This window comes from Glycine soja, chromosome 5 (genome assembly GCF_004193775.1).
Source record: "Glycine soja cultivar W05 chromosome 5, ASM419377v2, whole genome shotgun sequence".
Classification (NCBI taxonomy): Eukaryota; Viridiplantae; Streptophyta; class Magnoliopsida; order Fabales; family Fabaceae; genus Glycine; species Glycine soja.
In genome coordinates this window covers 39086111-39099583 of record NC_041006.1, presented here as the reverse complement: position 1 = coordinate 39099583, position 13473 = coordinate 39086111, and the positions used below count along the sequence as shown (strand labels likewise).

At 29.8% G+C, this 13473-nt stretch overlaps 2 protein-coding genes across 4 annotated transcripts; both read right to left on the bottom strand.

The window, feature by feature from the left end:
- Nucleotides 1–701: 701 nt before the first annotated feature.
- Nucleotides 702–7541, bottom strand: LOC114413177 (S-adenosylmethionine carrier 1, chloroplastic/mitochondrial-like). 3 transcript variants are annotated; one of them, XM_028377417.1, is made up of 13 exons: nucleotides 7439–7541; nucleotides 7231–7306; nucleotides 6447–6548; nucleotides 5971–6053; nucleotides 5105–5181; nucleotides 4149–4239; nucleotides 3586–3639; nucleotides 3401–3496; nucleotides 3202–3291; nucleotides 2631–2682; nucleotides 1516–1577; nucleotides 1247–1327; nucleotides 702–1117 (listed from the first exon to the last, which is right to left on the bottom strand). In XM_028377417.1, exons 2-13 carry the CDS (start codon nucleotides 7283–7285, stop codon nucleotides 980–982), a joined length of 981 nt encoding a protein of 326 aa, XP_028233218.1. In that variant the 5' UTR covers nucleotides 7286–7306; nucleotides 7439–7541; the 3' UTR covers nucleotides 702–979. The 3 variants fall into 3 exon arrangements, with proteins under 3 accessions (XP_028233218.1, XP_028233219.1, XP_028233220.1); XM_028377418.1 differs by having other exon boundaries at nucleotides 7231–7322; nucleotides 7439–7531; XM_028377419.1 differs by lacking the exon at nucleotides 7231–7306 and having other exon boundaries at nucleotides 7439–7486.
- Nucleotides 7542–11223: 3682 nt separating this feature from the next.
- LOC114411380 (glucan endo-1,3-beta-glucosidase 8-like) lies at nucleotides 11224–13442 on the bottom strand. Its single transcript, XM_028375080.1, has 2 exons — nucleotides 13099–13442; nucleotides 11224–12417 (listed from the first exon to the last, which is right to left on the bottom strand). Exons 1-2 carry the CDS (start codon nucleotides 13440–13442, stop codon nucleotides 11316–11318), a joined length of 1446 nt encoding a protein of 481 aa, XP_028230881.1. The 3' UTR covers nucleotides 11224–11315.
- Nucleotides 13443–13473: the final 31 nt, after the last annotated feature.

Here is a 13473-nt window from a genome sequence, read left to right as displayed (position 1 = left end):
GACTAGAGAAAAGCTATGAAGAAGATAAAATAACAATTCAGATATTCTTCATTGATGATGCATACCCAATGTTAAATAGGGATTTACAAAAGATACCAACCATACAAGTGGCATCATCTATTGTTTTTAGCAAAGTAAAATAAAACTCAATAATAACAAAAAGATAATACAAAAGTCATCTAATATTAAAACTACTTATTGACTCATTGGGTTTCTTTAGGTTCATCCTATCATAGAACGTGTGTTTTTGAGTGATGCCATTTCAAGTTTTTCATGGGGTCGAATCTCTCGAGTATTAGTTTTCCATAAAACGCGTGTGCTTGCTGTTGAAAGACTAGTATTTTTTATTTTTATTTTTTATGAAATGAATTGAGAAAAGCAATTTCTGTCATGCTATTGAACCCTTCCCTGAGTCAAGTGCGCTCCCTTTACCAATTGGAGTACATACTTAGACGGAGAAGTTGAGTCAATGCCAATGAAGGTTAAGTTTTCTATTTAAATTAACTTTTTTATTCTTTTTGTTTTGACAAAATAAAAAACAATCGGCTTCACTTAAAATTTTACAACAAAAAATACTTACACATCTCGAATCTCGAAGGCAGCAGAGGGACTGAGTAATGAGTATCAAATAGATGAATGCTTTTCTAAATATGCGGAGAGAATAAATGGGACATTTTTGTTAAATATAAATCACCAAAGAATCAACGAATCCTAATCTCAATACTTATTGATATTATGCTTCCCAAAATTCAAAACAAAAAATCATTTTAGCAGTTGGCCAACATAGAACAATGTTATAGAATTACAGCCCACGGACAAGCACAAGCAGGAAGGGAAATAATCAAGATACAATTTTGTTCTCAACGCTTAAAATTAAGAGTATACTGTATTTAAGAAAATATTATTGCACTTGGAAAAAGGCACTGAGGGGAGAATTGAAAAAAAGAAAGAAAAAAGTAAGAGGCTACGACAAAAACTATTAATCTTTGCTCTTCTCTGAGTATGTGTTCTGGGGTAGTGTAGGGCGTCTCTCAGCAAGAAAACGTTTTGTACTCTCAAGGACACCAAAGAATATTGAACCACCTATGCCTATCCATAGTACTCTGGGACCAATACCCTGCAGCAAATATATAATTTATAAGCATTAAATTTTTTTTTGCCATGTAGCTGCAACCCTCATTTGGATCATGTACTTTACCACTCAAACTACATTACAATGTATGGAGGAAAAACAGAAAACCCTTACTTTCAAAAAGGCACGAGGTCCTTCTTCCTTAATAATGGTTTGAACACAGTCAACGATTCCCTTATATTGGTTCGCAGATCCCTTGAAGAGGAAAATAGGACCTTATGAATGGCTTGATAATTCACACTGAATATTCTTATTGATTTGCTTCTAGATTATCCATATACATAAGGTATCTATATACATAAGGTATCGTATGTGCGTGGTTGTATGTAGATGTCTATGTTGTAAAAACAAGATTAAAAAAGGGAAACAGGATTACTGCTTACTTGAACCATTAACCTTGTCTTGATGACATCAAGGGGGGTAGTTATAGCTCCAGTTAGTGCACCTACAAGAAACAAGGCAGTTAGTCACATTTCAACGCAAGGTTAGTTGGACTTGCAAATTGCAATAATGCTTAACAAAAAGCAACTTATACCTCCAAGAATCCTCATTTGCCCATGAACCTATTTTCCCTCCCCCTCAAAAAAATATAAATAGAAAATTAAAAATAATAGAAGCTACAAATGGTTGGGTGTAAGCATATGTTAGGTAACAGTTGCCCATGTCTGAAATTTTGGAGGTGTAAGTTTCGCCTACTCAATCATGCAGATACTTTATATAAAATGAGTAGCTTATTACCAAATAAATCAATATTCAGTTTTATTTTGCTATTGCCTATTAATTTCTCCAATGTAACAAACCCAAGAGTTTTATGAAGATATAGAACTGGGGATACTAGATTATTAACATTCTTCTCAGTCACAAAACTACACCACTCAAGCATTCATTCCATGATGTGGTGCCCACTTTGTCCTCTGGGAGACATAACATGGTGATTGTGATTCACTACACAAGATGAGTTTGCATAATCTATGGAAGCAATAAGAGTTAAAAACGCATATCAATGTCATGAATAAGATATATTATAACACAATTTATACTCATTATCTTAATTTGTTCTTGATAGCATTCAGTGGGGGCAAGAATAAGTAATGCAGTACTTTGACATGAAAGCATCATGTAGATCAGGAGACCAAAAGAAATAAGATTGAGATACTCCCCGTAAGCCCCCTTTTTTGGTTCATTTTCAACTGATAACCCAAGCATTTGATAGAGAAGGCATGCAACTGGCACCTTACAAAGAAAATTAACTAGATACATGGTACTAATTGTAAACAGTAAAGCCTATTTGTGTCAAATTACCATACACCTTACAAGATTAATTCACATGGTGAGGATAAAAAACTGACTTTTAAATACCTCGCGCAAAGAAAAAAAAAACTCATCCTAAAGCATAAAGTCATCATAGTTATCAGAAATGAAACTCAATATGTATGTATATCCTCATATTACTCTATAGTACATGTATAACGATATGCCCATAATGGTACACATTTACCTGCAAAAGCACCAATAATTGCATTTTCTGGATCATTCAGATTTCTTCGTGCCTAGCAAAAAGGAATGTAAGTTGCACCAATCATGAAATGAAATAGAGGAGCAAACATCACCAATCCGTCTTTCCTTTAATAAGTTTAGCCTATAAATATGGATTAGTACTTGTATTGAAAAACCATCAAATACTGTTCAGTTTTCCTCTTCTTGCTGATATATCTTTTTGTTGCTTTCACCCATGTCATTGTCAGATTCCCTCTCCCTGGTCAAGATTTTTTTTTAATATGTGAATTTTGACAAACACATTACTTGCCATTACTACAGTGAATCCATTTTACATCAGACCATAAAATACTAATTCTTCGTCAAAGAAAACTAAACAATAAATAGTCATTTTCATCCTTATTGTTCTCCTACTTGACCTTTCAGTTTCAATGTATAGGAAGGAAACCTAAAGTATTTTCAGGCTCAAAAATATAAAAAGAGAATAGGAATGGAAATTTGTGCCAGGCAAAAAAAAAATACCAAAACAAAAGTGTCTCTAAAACACATAAAGATAGAACTTGAGAATTTACCGCAAGCATATAACCTATTCGAATCTGCTCATAGATGCAAAATTGAATAGCATCAAAGGGTAAATCCCTCAACAAAAAAGATCCATACCCCTGTGATTTCAAAGATCAACACCAAAGAAACATTTTAGCATATCATTGCAGACATGGAGAATAAAATTTATCAAAAAAATTTAAAAGGAAGAGATGGTGAACTTCATACAGCATAAAATCCTTTAAAGCCTTCCTTAGAAGCAATAAAGCGAACAGCACCAGAAGCTGAAGTAAACTGGCCAGTTTGCATTCGTTGCTTGATAACCTGAGGAGCATGTAAAAATATGAAATTGTCCAGTGAAACAGTTTTTAACCATGGCAATGTCATTTTTACAAATAAGAGAATTTATTTACCTCGGTTGGAACACGAATCAATGAAGCAGCAATGCCCCCTATGGCACCTGCAGTCTAATGAAATTGAAAAACACTGAAAGATTTTATCCCCATAAGAATGAAAATTTTACATCAAGAGAAGTGTATGCCAGCAACAAAATAATGATAAAATAGACAGAGCATCAACTCCAATACACCAAATAAATGCCAGAGGCTTCAGAGGACCATAATTGGCCAGAATTCAGACTTTTGAAAGCAATAGCAGGTCCTTAATTTACTTAAATTTTCGTATGCCAATTGTAATATTTGGAGAAGAGATGATACTTTTGTTTTTCTCTTATTCATATGGAGTCAGGCAATGCTAGAACATAAAGTGGGAGTTTGATTAGGAAATGTCAACCAATCTGCAACAATTTAGGAGAAAACAGGAGAAAAATAAGGGATAAAAAAATGAAACTTAATTCTGATCTGAATTGGATAATTTAGATCTTATTATAATTCTAACTAATCTTCCTAACTATCAATTCTTAACATGAATTTACACCAATATCTTCATATCAATGTTTATATAAGAAGTATCTTACCAAGTGAGTAAAAGCACTCAGGTGTTCAGGAAATACCCTCAGCAATTTCTGCTTTATAGGTTCATAAACTCCAACAAATAAAGCAGATGCCCTGCATATTTAAAAGCAACAAAAGGGTGTGATGGAAAGAACCTAGATGTGATTCATGAATTCATATCCTGATAAGCATGAAATGAAAACTTGTGAAAATCACTTCAATAAATTTGTGAGGTTAAAAAAAAACTCTTTTTGGCTTTGAATATGCATAACAATAAATAAATAGTTACTTCTAATGATACTACTTTTTCAAACAAACCCTTAATAACCTTAATCAGAAAACTCAATATCCAGTCTTGGAAGGATCTATCAATCTCTTATTCCAAAGGCAAGTACATACCAGATTATTTATATCATAAACAAACAAGCCCTGCTTATTCCAAAAAATTGAGTTAAGTCACATTTTACTAACAACACTATTATTTGACTTCATGTCTCTACAGTCTACAATGGCTCCCTTTTTTCAAGGCATACTGCCAGAACCACCCACAAAAAGGGGCAATGCTGAATTCCAGCCAGAAGAATTACAATCCCTAAGCCACCTCTCTTCATAGGATGCAAACATCTCTCAAATAAAAAAGAAAGAGATCTTTCTTCGTCAAATGTACTACATAAGAATATGTTATTTCTCAAATATCTTTGGAAAAATGAGAGATAGAAACCACTGACAATGTGATTTTGCAGTTAGAATTTAGAAATTCATACAAGTTTTCTTTTTCTTCGACAAATAACCTTCATACAAAACGCAAGTCTCTTGAGTTAGGTCACTGAGCAGAAATTCAATGAATCATGGAAATAAATTTACTAAGCATGCCAACAACTTTCTGATTTCTTTCAAAGATGATTAGGTTTTTCAAAATTTCTAATTAACATAAAAACCTAGAATGTTTGAAACATCATGCTATCCATGAGGTTCTCACGGTAAGACACCAACAAGGTTCCCTGCCAATCCGGAATAAAGGCCCTTCAATATTAGTTTTTCTCCTCCGCGAGCAGCCTAGGGAAAAAATTATATCATCAGCACATTTTATGTCAACACAACATACTATGGACATACATGCATACACACACACAAACACACATAAAATTGTATGGTCAGTGGTCATAAACTAAAAGCACACCCAAAATTGCCGTGAAGAACACAAATTAAATTTTTAACCCACATTTAGCATATTGAAAATTTTATTCAAATTCAGAAAAGTCCATTCTATTATGTAAATCAACTAACGAAGTATTCCATACATATCAAATGCTTGAAGAAACTTTTAAAGCTTTCCTATTTCCTCATTGTTAGATTTCATCTTAAAAGCAATTGGCATTAAATGAACTCGACCAATAAGTAAATAAATCACACCCATCAATTGAGGCAATCGACATGGAACTTTCCAACACCCCCCTCCAAAAATCACAGAAGCAAACAAAATGGGCCATTAGAAATAGACTGGGCCTAACTCACCCCCAAAAACTTGTTCAAAGAAGGAGGATTGCCAAAGTCTTATAAGAGGTATTTGGGCCTAACTCACCCCCAAAAACTTGTTCAAAGAAGGAGGATTGCCAAAGTCTTATAAGAGATATTTGGGCCATATTCCTTGCGAATGTGAGACATCTTAAATGCCAAAATAAAATTTTACAGTATTTCTGTCAAGAATCATGCCTAGCTAAAACTGATGCAAAGCCTTATCACTTGGCATCATATTCAAGATTTCAGCATCAAACAGTAATCAGTAAAATACACAGCAAAGCACAACCCTTAATCTTCATTACAATTTTTGTCACAAAAACCTGCCTGCAGACGTGTTTTTATTGTGTCGATTGGGTATAAAACTGTTTCAACAACAACTCCAGCTGTACCTCCTGCAATAACGCCCTCTGCAAATTTCATCTAGCTCATCAGAAAGATTGAAATGTAATAAACCCATCAAGTATATAGTATTGTTTACCAACTTAGCAAAAAGGTAAAATACTATTTTAGAGGGGCAAAATTTCAGTTCTTCACTTCATATATGAAGAATTGGGGGATAGCATCTTAGCGTTGGTCCGCCTTCTACTTAACAAGGCCTTAATAATTATTTGCAAATCACAGAAGTGAATATATGTAGGCAGTGAATGTTTTATGTTTCGTTTCCAAATCACAGAAAAACTTGGTAAACAAACTAAACAGGCATTACAATACCTACCGAAATCATATTTTGTTGCAATGGAACACCAACACTGATAAAATTTCTTCGCTAGGAATAACACCTAAGAAGATCTTATACTTACCAAATAAAATGCGTAGGAAGTCAAATGGCTTTTCATCTCCCATGCTAACTGATGCAAAAGAATTTTTCAGAAGTAAGTTCTGCTTTCTTTTCGTACAAGTATCTGCATAACCGTATATCCTTCCAAAATGAGAAGCAGATAGCACAAACCAGCAGCAAACAGAGTGCTAAAATAACACATGAACATGAGACTCTCACCCTTCACCCTATAGATCTATCTGCTAAATCATGCGCTAAAATAACAAATACACTAACCAATAACAACTTAAGTTTAGATGTAAAAATGATATTCCCTTTTCGCTGACCATCAATAACATGGACAGTACAATCCGTAATTTTCTTACTCCCTCCCCGAATATAATCCTAAATAATCCCGACTTATAAATGTTGAATTAAGAAAACCTCTGGTTTCCAATGGTGCCACTTGATTCAATATATCATAAATCCTCGTAACAAATAAGAGCAGCAAAAATCAAAATTACTAAAGTGCATTTCTCCTGTCTCTACATATACTTGTATATTGTGAAACTAATAAGCTCTTCAATATTCTCATCAATAGAATAATAATCCTAACAAAAAGAAAAAATGAAAGAAGAAAAATCACCTCTTACACCAACCATAAGTAACTGGCCATCACAATTTGAACTTGAACCTCCACACAACCCCTAACCCTAAGTAGCTAGGAGTGATAAACCTCACATTTATAAATATAATCCCACTAACCCATGTCACAAATTCAAAAACACATATATACAACACAACAACAAAGCAAATGGGTTACCCACCTGGTAATGAAATGGCAGAGTCATTAACCATAACGGATAGTGAAAAGGGACCCATTAAGACCCAACGATTCCACCTCTGACCAAGTAACAAACTAACAGAATTGGTTAGTATTCAACAAACAAAGCGTCAAATTTTGAAACAGAGAAAAAAAAACGACAACAACAGAGGTTGTTTCCAATATTATTGTGAAGAAATAAGAATGTTTACCTCAGAAGTGAGAAGAGTGATAGAAGGGAAGTGAAGAGATGAGAGTAGCGGATAGAAGAGCAGGAGTGTGCAGAAACGAGTTATCTATTTTTTATTTCCCAAATAAATTAAACTATCCGTTAATTCTTGATGCAGGCTTGTTTTATTTAGTTTATAGTTTAATTTGCATCTATAATCAATAATAATCTATTTATAATAATAAATTTACAAATCCATAAATAAATTTGCTTCTCGTGCTTCTCGGACTTTGGAAATATTTCATAATTATTTGGTTCGATTATCAACCAAATTAAAATTAATATATTTTTAAAAACAAACGGAATAATACATTTGTTTATTCTTAATATAATTGGAACAAACATTAATCCAAAATTAATTCGACTTAATTTTCAAAATTAAGTTTAAATTAATTAATCACATGTTACACTTTTTCTTGAAATGACTCACATGAATGAAGTGTGTATCTTGTAAATATGTCACAGTGTTGTGTTTGTTTGTAATTGGCATACATTTGTTAAGTACTACATTATTAGTCAATCTTGTTAAGTAGTGACACTAACTATATGTGTCACACACATTATTTTGATTTTGTGACAATAGTGTAGTACATGTTATTTGTTTGTCACATTTGTCATTTGTCATATTTATTGCACGAAATAACTCCTTAAATTTTGAATCTTTTATTGTTAAGTTATTTTTAATTTATATTATTTTAATTGAATTATATAAATTCATACTAATTAAAAAAACATAAGAGTAAGATGATTAAAACAAAATATATACAGTGAATCGAATTAAAAGTTGAAAAAAGAATAATCATTTTTTAAAGGTCATATTCTTATTTATACATCTAGAAAATAAGACATAAGCAGTCAAATTTAAAACAATTAATTGAATAAAAAAATTCAAAAAAAACGAAAATAAAATTGATCAATGTTTCATTGATTTGTTGTTATTAATGTTGAATTTCGTGTTTGCTTTATACTCTTAACTTGCTAAAGGAAATGTATTTTTGATATTTAAACATGGTCTATTATAATTCATATACATCATATTACTGATGGTGGAATGAAATAGTAACATATTTACAAACATTATTTTTTCGCTTAAGAGGAGGTTAATATAATAATTTTATAATTTTATTCTAGCTCATTATTTACAGGCTAAAAGTGTAATTTGCAGTGTTGTTATAAAAAAATAAATATTTTATTTAAACTAATTATATATATTGAAGAATTCTTTTTTTTACCTGAATTTTTTTATATTTTATGAATTTATAATATTTATTATATTAAAAAATTACAATATTTTAAGGTGACATACGATATACTGTTTAACTAAATATTTTCTTTTAAAAAAAATTATATATCTAATGAATTAAAAAAATAGTTACTACTGAATTATATATAGTTTATTAGAGAAAATTAAAATATTTATTTCCGATGACAAAATATTGAATTATATACGTTTAACGTTGAAATAAAATACACATAGCTTTTTAATTAGAAATATATAAATTCATTTATCTATTTTTTTAAAAAATATATTCTAATACAATGATGGCAAGGATTGTGATTGAGATTTAAATGTACCAATGACCATATGGAATTAATAATTTTATTATGAAAACAAAACATGTTATCGGTTTAATTTGATAGCTATTAAATTCTTCAATCAAATATAAATGCAAATTTAAAAAGTTATATTTTGATTAAATTAAAATTTAATGTTAATTTGAAAAACTAATACGTAACCACACAATTAATTCAAATATAAATGCCTTCCAACATTAAAATTTAATGTTAATTTGAAGTAACAACAAATCCTCGCACTCAATATATTTCTATATATATTGAAGATTTCTTTATTGTTACCTTAATTTTTTTATATTTTAAGAATTTATAATATTTATTATTTATTATATCAAAATTATAATGTTTTAAGGTGACATATAATATACTGTTTAATTAAATAATTTTTTAAATAATTATATATATATATATATATTATTGAAGATTGCTTTTTTGTTACCTGATATTTTATATTTTATGAATTTATAATATTCATTATATTAAAATTATAATCATAAATAAATAAATGTATTTATCTATTTTTTAAATCTATTACAATACAATGGCAAGGATTGTGATTGAGATTTAAATGTACCAATGATCATATGTAATTAATAATTTTATTACGGAAACAAAATATATTATTGGTTAATTCGATAGCTATGAAATTCTTCAATCAAATATAAATGCAAATTTAAAAACAGTCATCTTTTGATTAAATTAAGATTTAATGTTAATTTTAAAAATTGATACGTAACCACAAAATTAATTCAAATATAAATGTCTCCCAAAATTAAAATTTAATGTTAATTTGAAGTAACATCAAATCCTCGCAATATATATATATATATATATATATATATATATATGTATATATATATATATATTGAAGATTTCTTTTTTGTTACCTTAATGTTTTATATTTTATGAATTTATAATACTTATTATTTATTATATCAAAATTATAATGTTTTAAGGTGACATATAATGTACTGCTAGTTGAATATTTCTTTAAGCTATTTTTTTATATCTAATGAATTAAAAAATTAGTTACTATTGAATTATATATAATTTATTACAGGAAATCAAAATATTTCTAATTGATATGTATAGTTGATTATACCAAATTATAAATATATTTTGAAATTGTGATTAATTGATACGAGCAATTGATAGTATATATAAATATTTTTTGAAATTGTTATTAATTTATACGTGCAATTGGTCCAAGTTAAAATAAGTAACAAAAAAAGTGATGTATTAAAATTGTGTGTTATGAAACAAATACGTGTAAAATGCTATTATTCAACCTACATTATGTTTAAACCAATTAGTGGCAGCACACACAAAAAAAATTAGTATAATTATTTCCTAAATTGGTTTAAAAGTTAGAGTACTATATAATACCATTTTGATGACACACTCTATTTTTTATTTCTAACTCTCAATTTTCTTTCAAAAATTTTACGTGCACTTGTGTTGTGAGTACATATTTTTTATATTGCTTCGTTGTTATCATATAAGTATAACACATTTTAATTTTAATTTTTTTGCTGTTGAATGACGCCTAAAATTTCACTCATTGAAAAAATTAAGCCTGCAACCATAGAATGTAGATTAAGAGTTTGAGTTATCAAACTATGTAAGTAACCGGAATACAATAAATCGCATCAGATTAAGAGTGTCAAAATGATACTTCCTGACAAAAAGTAATAAAAATTAGTATCCAACTCTTCTTTGTTATCAAAATAATAGTTGATGATACGGTAAAATCATAATTAAAAAAAGTTGCATTTTATGCTCTTTTAAAAAAAATAACTTATTTTTATAACATTAAAAAAATATTTTTATATATACATTTTCCCGTTTTTATTTAATTTATGATTGAATTGAAAAAAATAAATGAATTACCATTTGTATGGTAAAACTGCCTATCTAATCATTAATATGTTGTCTCATATGTTTGAAGGATTTAAGTTTAAGTTATTGTAATCATTATTTGAGAAATCTGTTAATAATATTTATTATTCATTTATGAAACACAAAATAATGATTATTTTAAGTTGTCAGGTATTCTTATTTTATCATCAATTTCATTTGTCAAATAAATATAACTCTTCAAATATTATTATATGTTGTCAAAGTAGGTATAAAACAAAAACAAAAATTAAAAATCTAAAAAAAAAAAAATACATTCGTGCATAGCACGGGTAACAAACTAGTATAAATTTAAATTTACAACAAATGAACTAACTATCCTTATCTAGCTATCATCACTAATCCTTTGTTCACTGGCCGAAAAGTTTTTACATAAAAGTTGTGAAAATCAATGTGAATCCAATTAAAATGCCTACCACATTTTGCATTACTCTGAGAATGTTTCCACTACTGATGATAGCTATAGGGAAATAACAATCTCCTTTTGATGGGTCCTTTGATACAATGGTGGCCAACCCCTCGAAATCACATGCCTCAACACTTTGATCGTTTATTTGAAAGTATTGATTGAAAGCATATGAAGCATTACCAGATGCATCCAAATTTCCACAAGAACAACCAGGACATAAGCTTGTGCAATCACCACCTGCACAAGCATAACTTAAAGATCCACCCAACGCACTCTTGTTGGCATTATTTTTAAGGACACACCATTTGTGCTCTTGGTAACGAACCCCTTTTGCTCCTATTGGCATTTTATCTTCTCCTTTGCCAGAAAAATCAATAGGGAACTTAGGCTTCCCATCATAACGAAAAATACCCCAATGACGCTCAAAGTCACCAGGTGCAACACTCTTCATGTTCTCATCAAAAAGAGAAAATAAATAAGTGTTCACGGGTCCAGGGTGAAGTGGAGTCCCTTTCTTGCTTGCCATTTTCTTAAGGAACCCTTGGTAGAACCTGTTTGCATTTTTATCATTTGCATTTTTGTCACCATCAGTTGGCCATCCAATTTCACCTACGCATATTGACACATTAGGATGACCAATCTTTTTTAATGACCAAACAAGGGTATCTAAGTTAGCATCAAACATGTTTGTGTAATGTGCATTTTTGTCATCAGTGCTTTTACCATGACCTTCAAAGAATGCATAATCCTCTGGAAAATCTTCATTTTGATATAGACTAAGGAATGGATATATGTTAACAAGAAATGGTGACTTCTTTTCATCAAGAAACTTCACTATTTGTTTCATGACACCATAAATGTCCTTGCGGAAATTACCATCTGAGGGCTTGTTTGAATTAGACTCGTAAACATCAGCATTTAAAGCCGTAGTCACCTTTATTTTGTCTCCTAAACCAGCCTTATCAATAGCCTTTTGAACATTTTCCATTGCTGGAAATGTGATTCCTACAAATGACCCATTGTAACTTTTCAAGAATGGCTCATTTCCAACAGATACATATCTGCAACAAAACAACGAATGAGGATGAAAAAAAAAAGTGATCTCTTAATCGTAAATTTGTGATATGTTGTTCATGGAAATTAAAAGATTTAATTAATCGTTTCATTTTAGTCCATATACCTAAAAACTCTAAGCTTTAGTTTCTATACAAATAACTCTTAAGTTTTCTCCAATTTGTAGTATTTTTACACCAAAAAAAAAAAGAAAAAAAGCTAACGATATGGATGTAAAAAATAACTCGTATATGAATTATTAAATCTGTTCTTATTTATAAAATCCAACTTCTTAAACTTATTTGTTCTTTTATATAATATCTAATTCATGTCTCATGTATTAATTATTTTTAAACTAAAAATATTTTTAATTAAAAAGTAAGAGAAATGTTATATTATCATATATTTAAAAAAGAAATATGCATGAATGATAATTATATTTTTAAAAAAATATATAAATTTAAGATAAATTTATTATTATTAACTAAATTAATTATTTTTTTAAATCTAAATAAATTAGGTAATTAAGTCTTATAAATAAAAACGGAGATAATAAAACATAGAGTTTTAGAAATTAGGAGTAAAACGACAAGTTAAATACTAAATGATTAATTAAACTTAAATTAAAAATAAAGAAATAGAATAATGTGAGTCTTATGCGAAGGAATTGTATATACATATACACACACCTGATGTTGACCCCTCCGTCATGAACATGTTTGCTGACATTTTGTTTGACCCAATCTTCTGCATTGTCTTGGTCTTTGGATAGTTCCTTCAATTGATCATTGGGAATTCCAACCATGACTTCAATGTCTGTGCCAGAAAAAGCACTCACAGTCCAAGAATCTGCATCAAAAAGCTTTACCTTTTTAATTCCATTGTCCTTTAGCAAATTCACCACAATGGGAGGATCCATAGGATGAGATGCTATTGCACCCCAATTGACACCAATACCAGATACAGCCTCTGCTCCTTCACCGCCTTGTAGCTGGCAATGAGCCAGAACCAAAATCATACAAAACGCCCACATAAAGGAGAAGTGGTAAATATTAGTCAAAGTA

Coding starts and splice junctions, on each gene's coding strand:
- LOC114411380 (XM_028375080.1), bottom strand. CDS start 13,442: ATGTGGGCGTTTTGTATGATTTTGGTTCTGGCTCATTGCCAGCTACAA. Junction 12,418..13,098: donor GACGGAGGGGTCAACATCAG/GTGTGTGTATAT, acceptor GTTTTGTTGCAG/ATATGTATCTGTTGGAAATG.
- LOC114413177 (XM_028377417.1), bottom strand. CDS start 7,285: ATGGGTCCCTTTTCACTATCCGTTATGGTTAATGACTCTGCCATTTCA. Junction 4,240..5,104: donor AACCTTGTTGGTGTCTTACC/GTGAGAACCTCA, acceptor TTAAATATGCAG/GGCATCTGCTTTATTTGTTG. Junction 3,640..4,148: donor TGAGTGCTTTTACTCACTTG/GTAAGATACTTC, acceptor CAATTTCATTAG/ACTGCAGGTGCCATAGGGGG.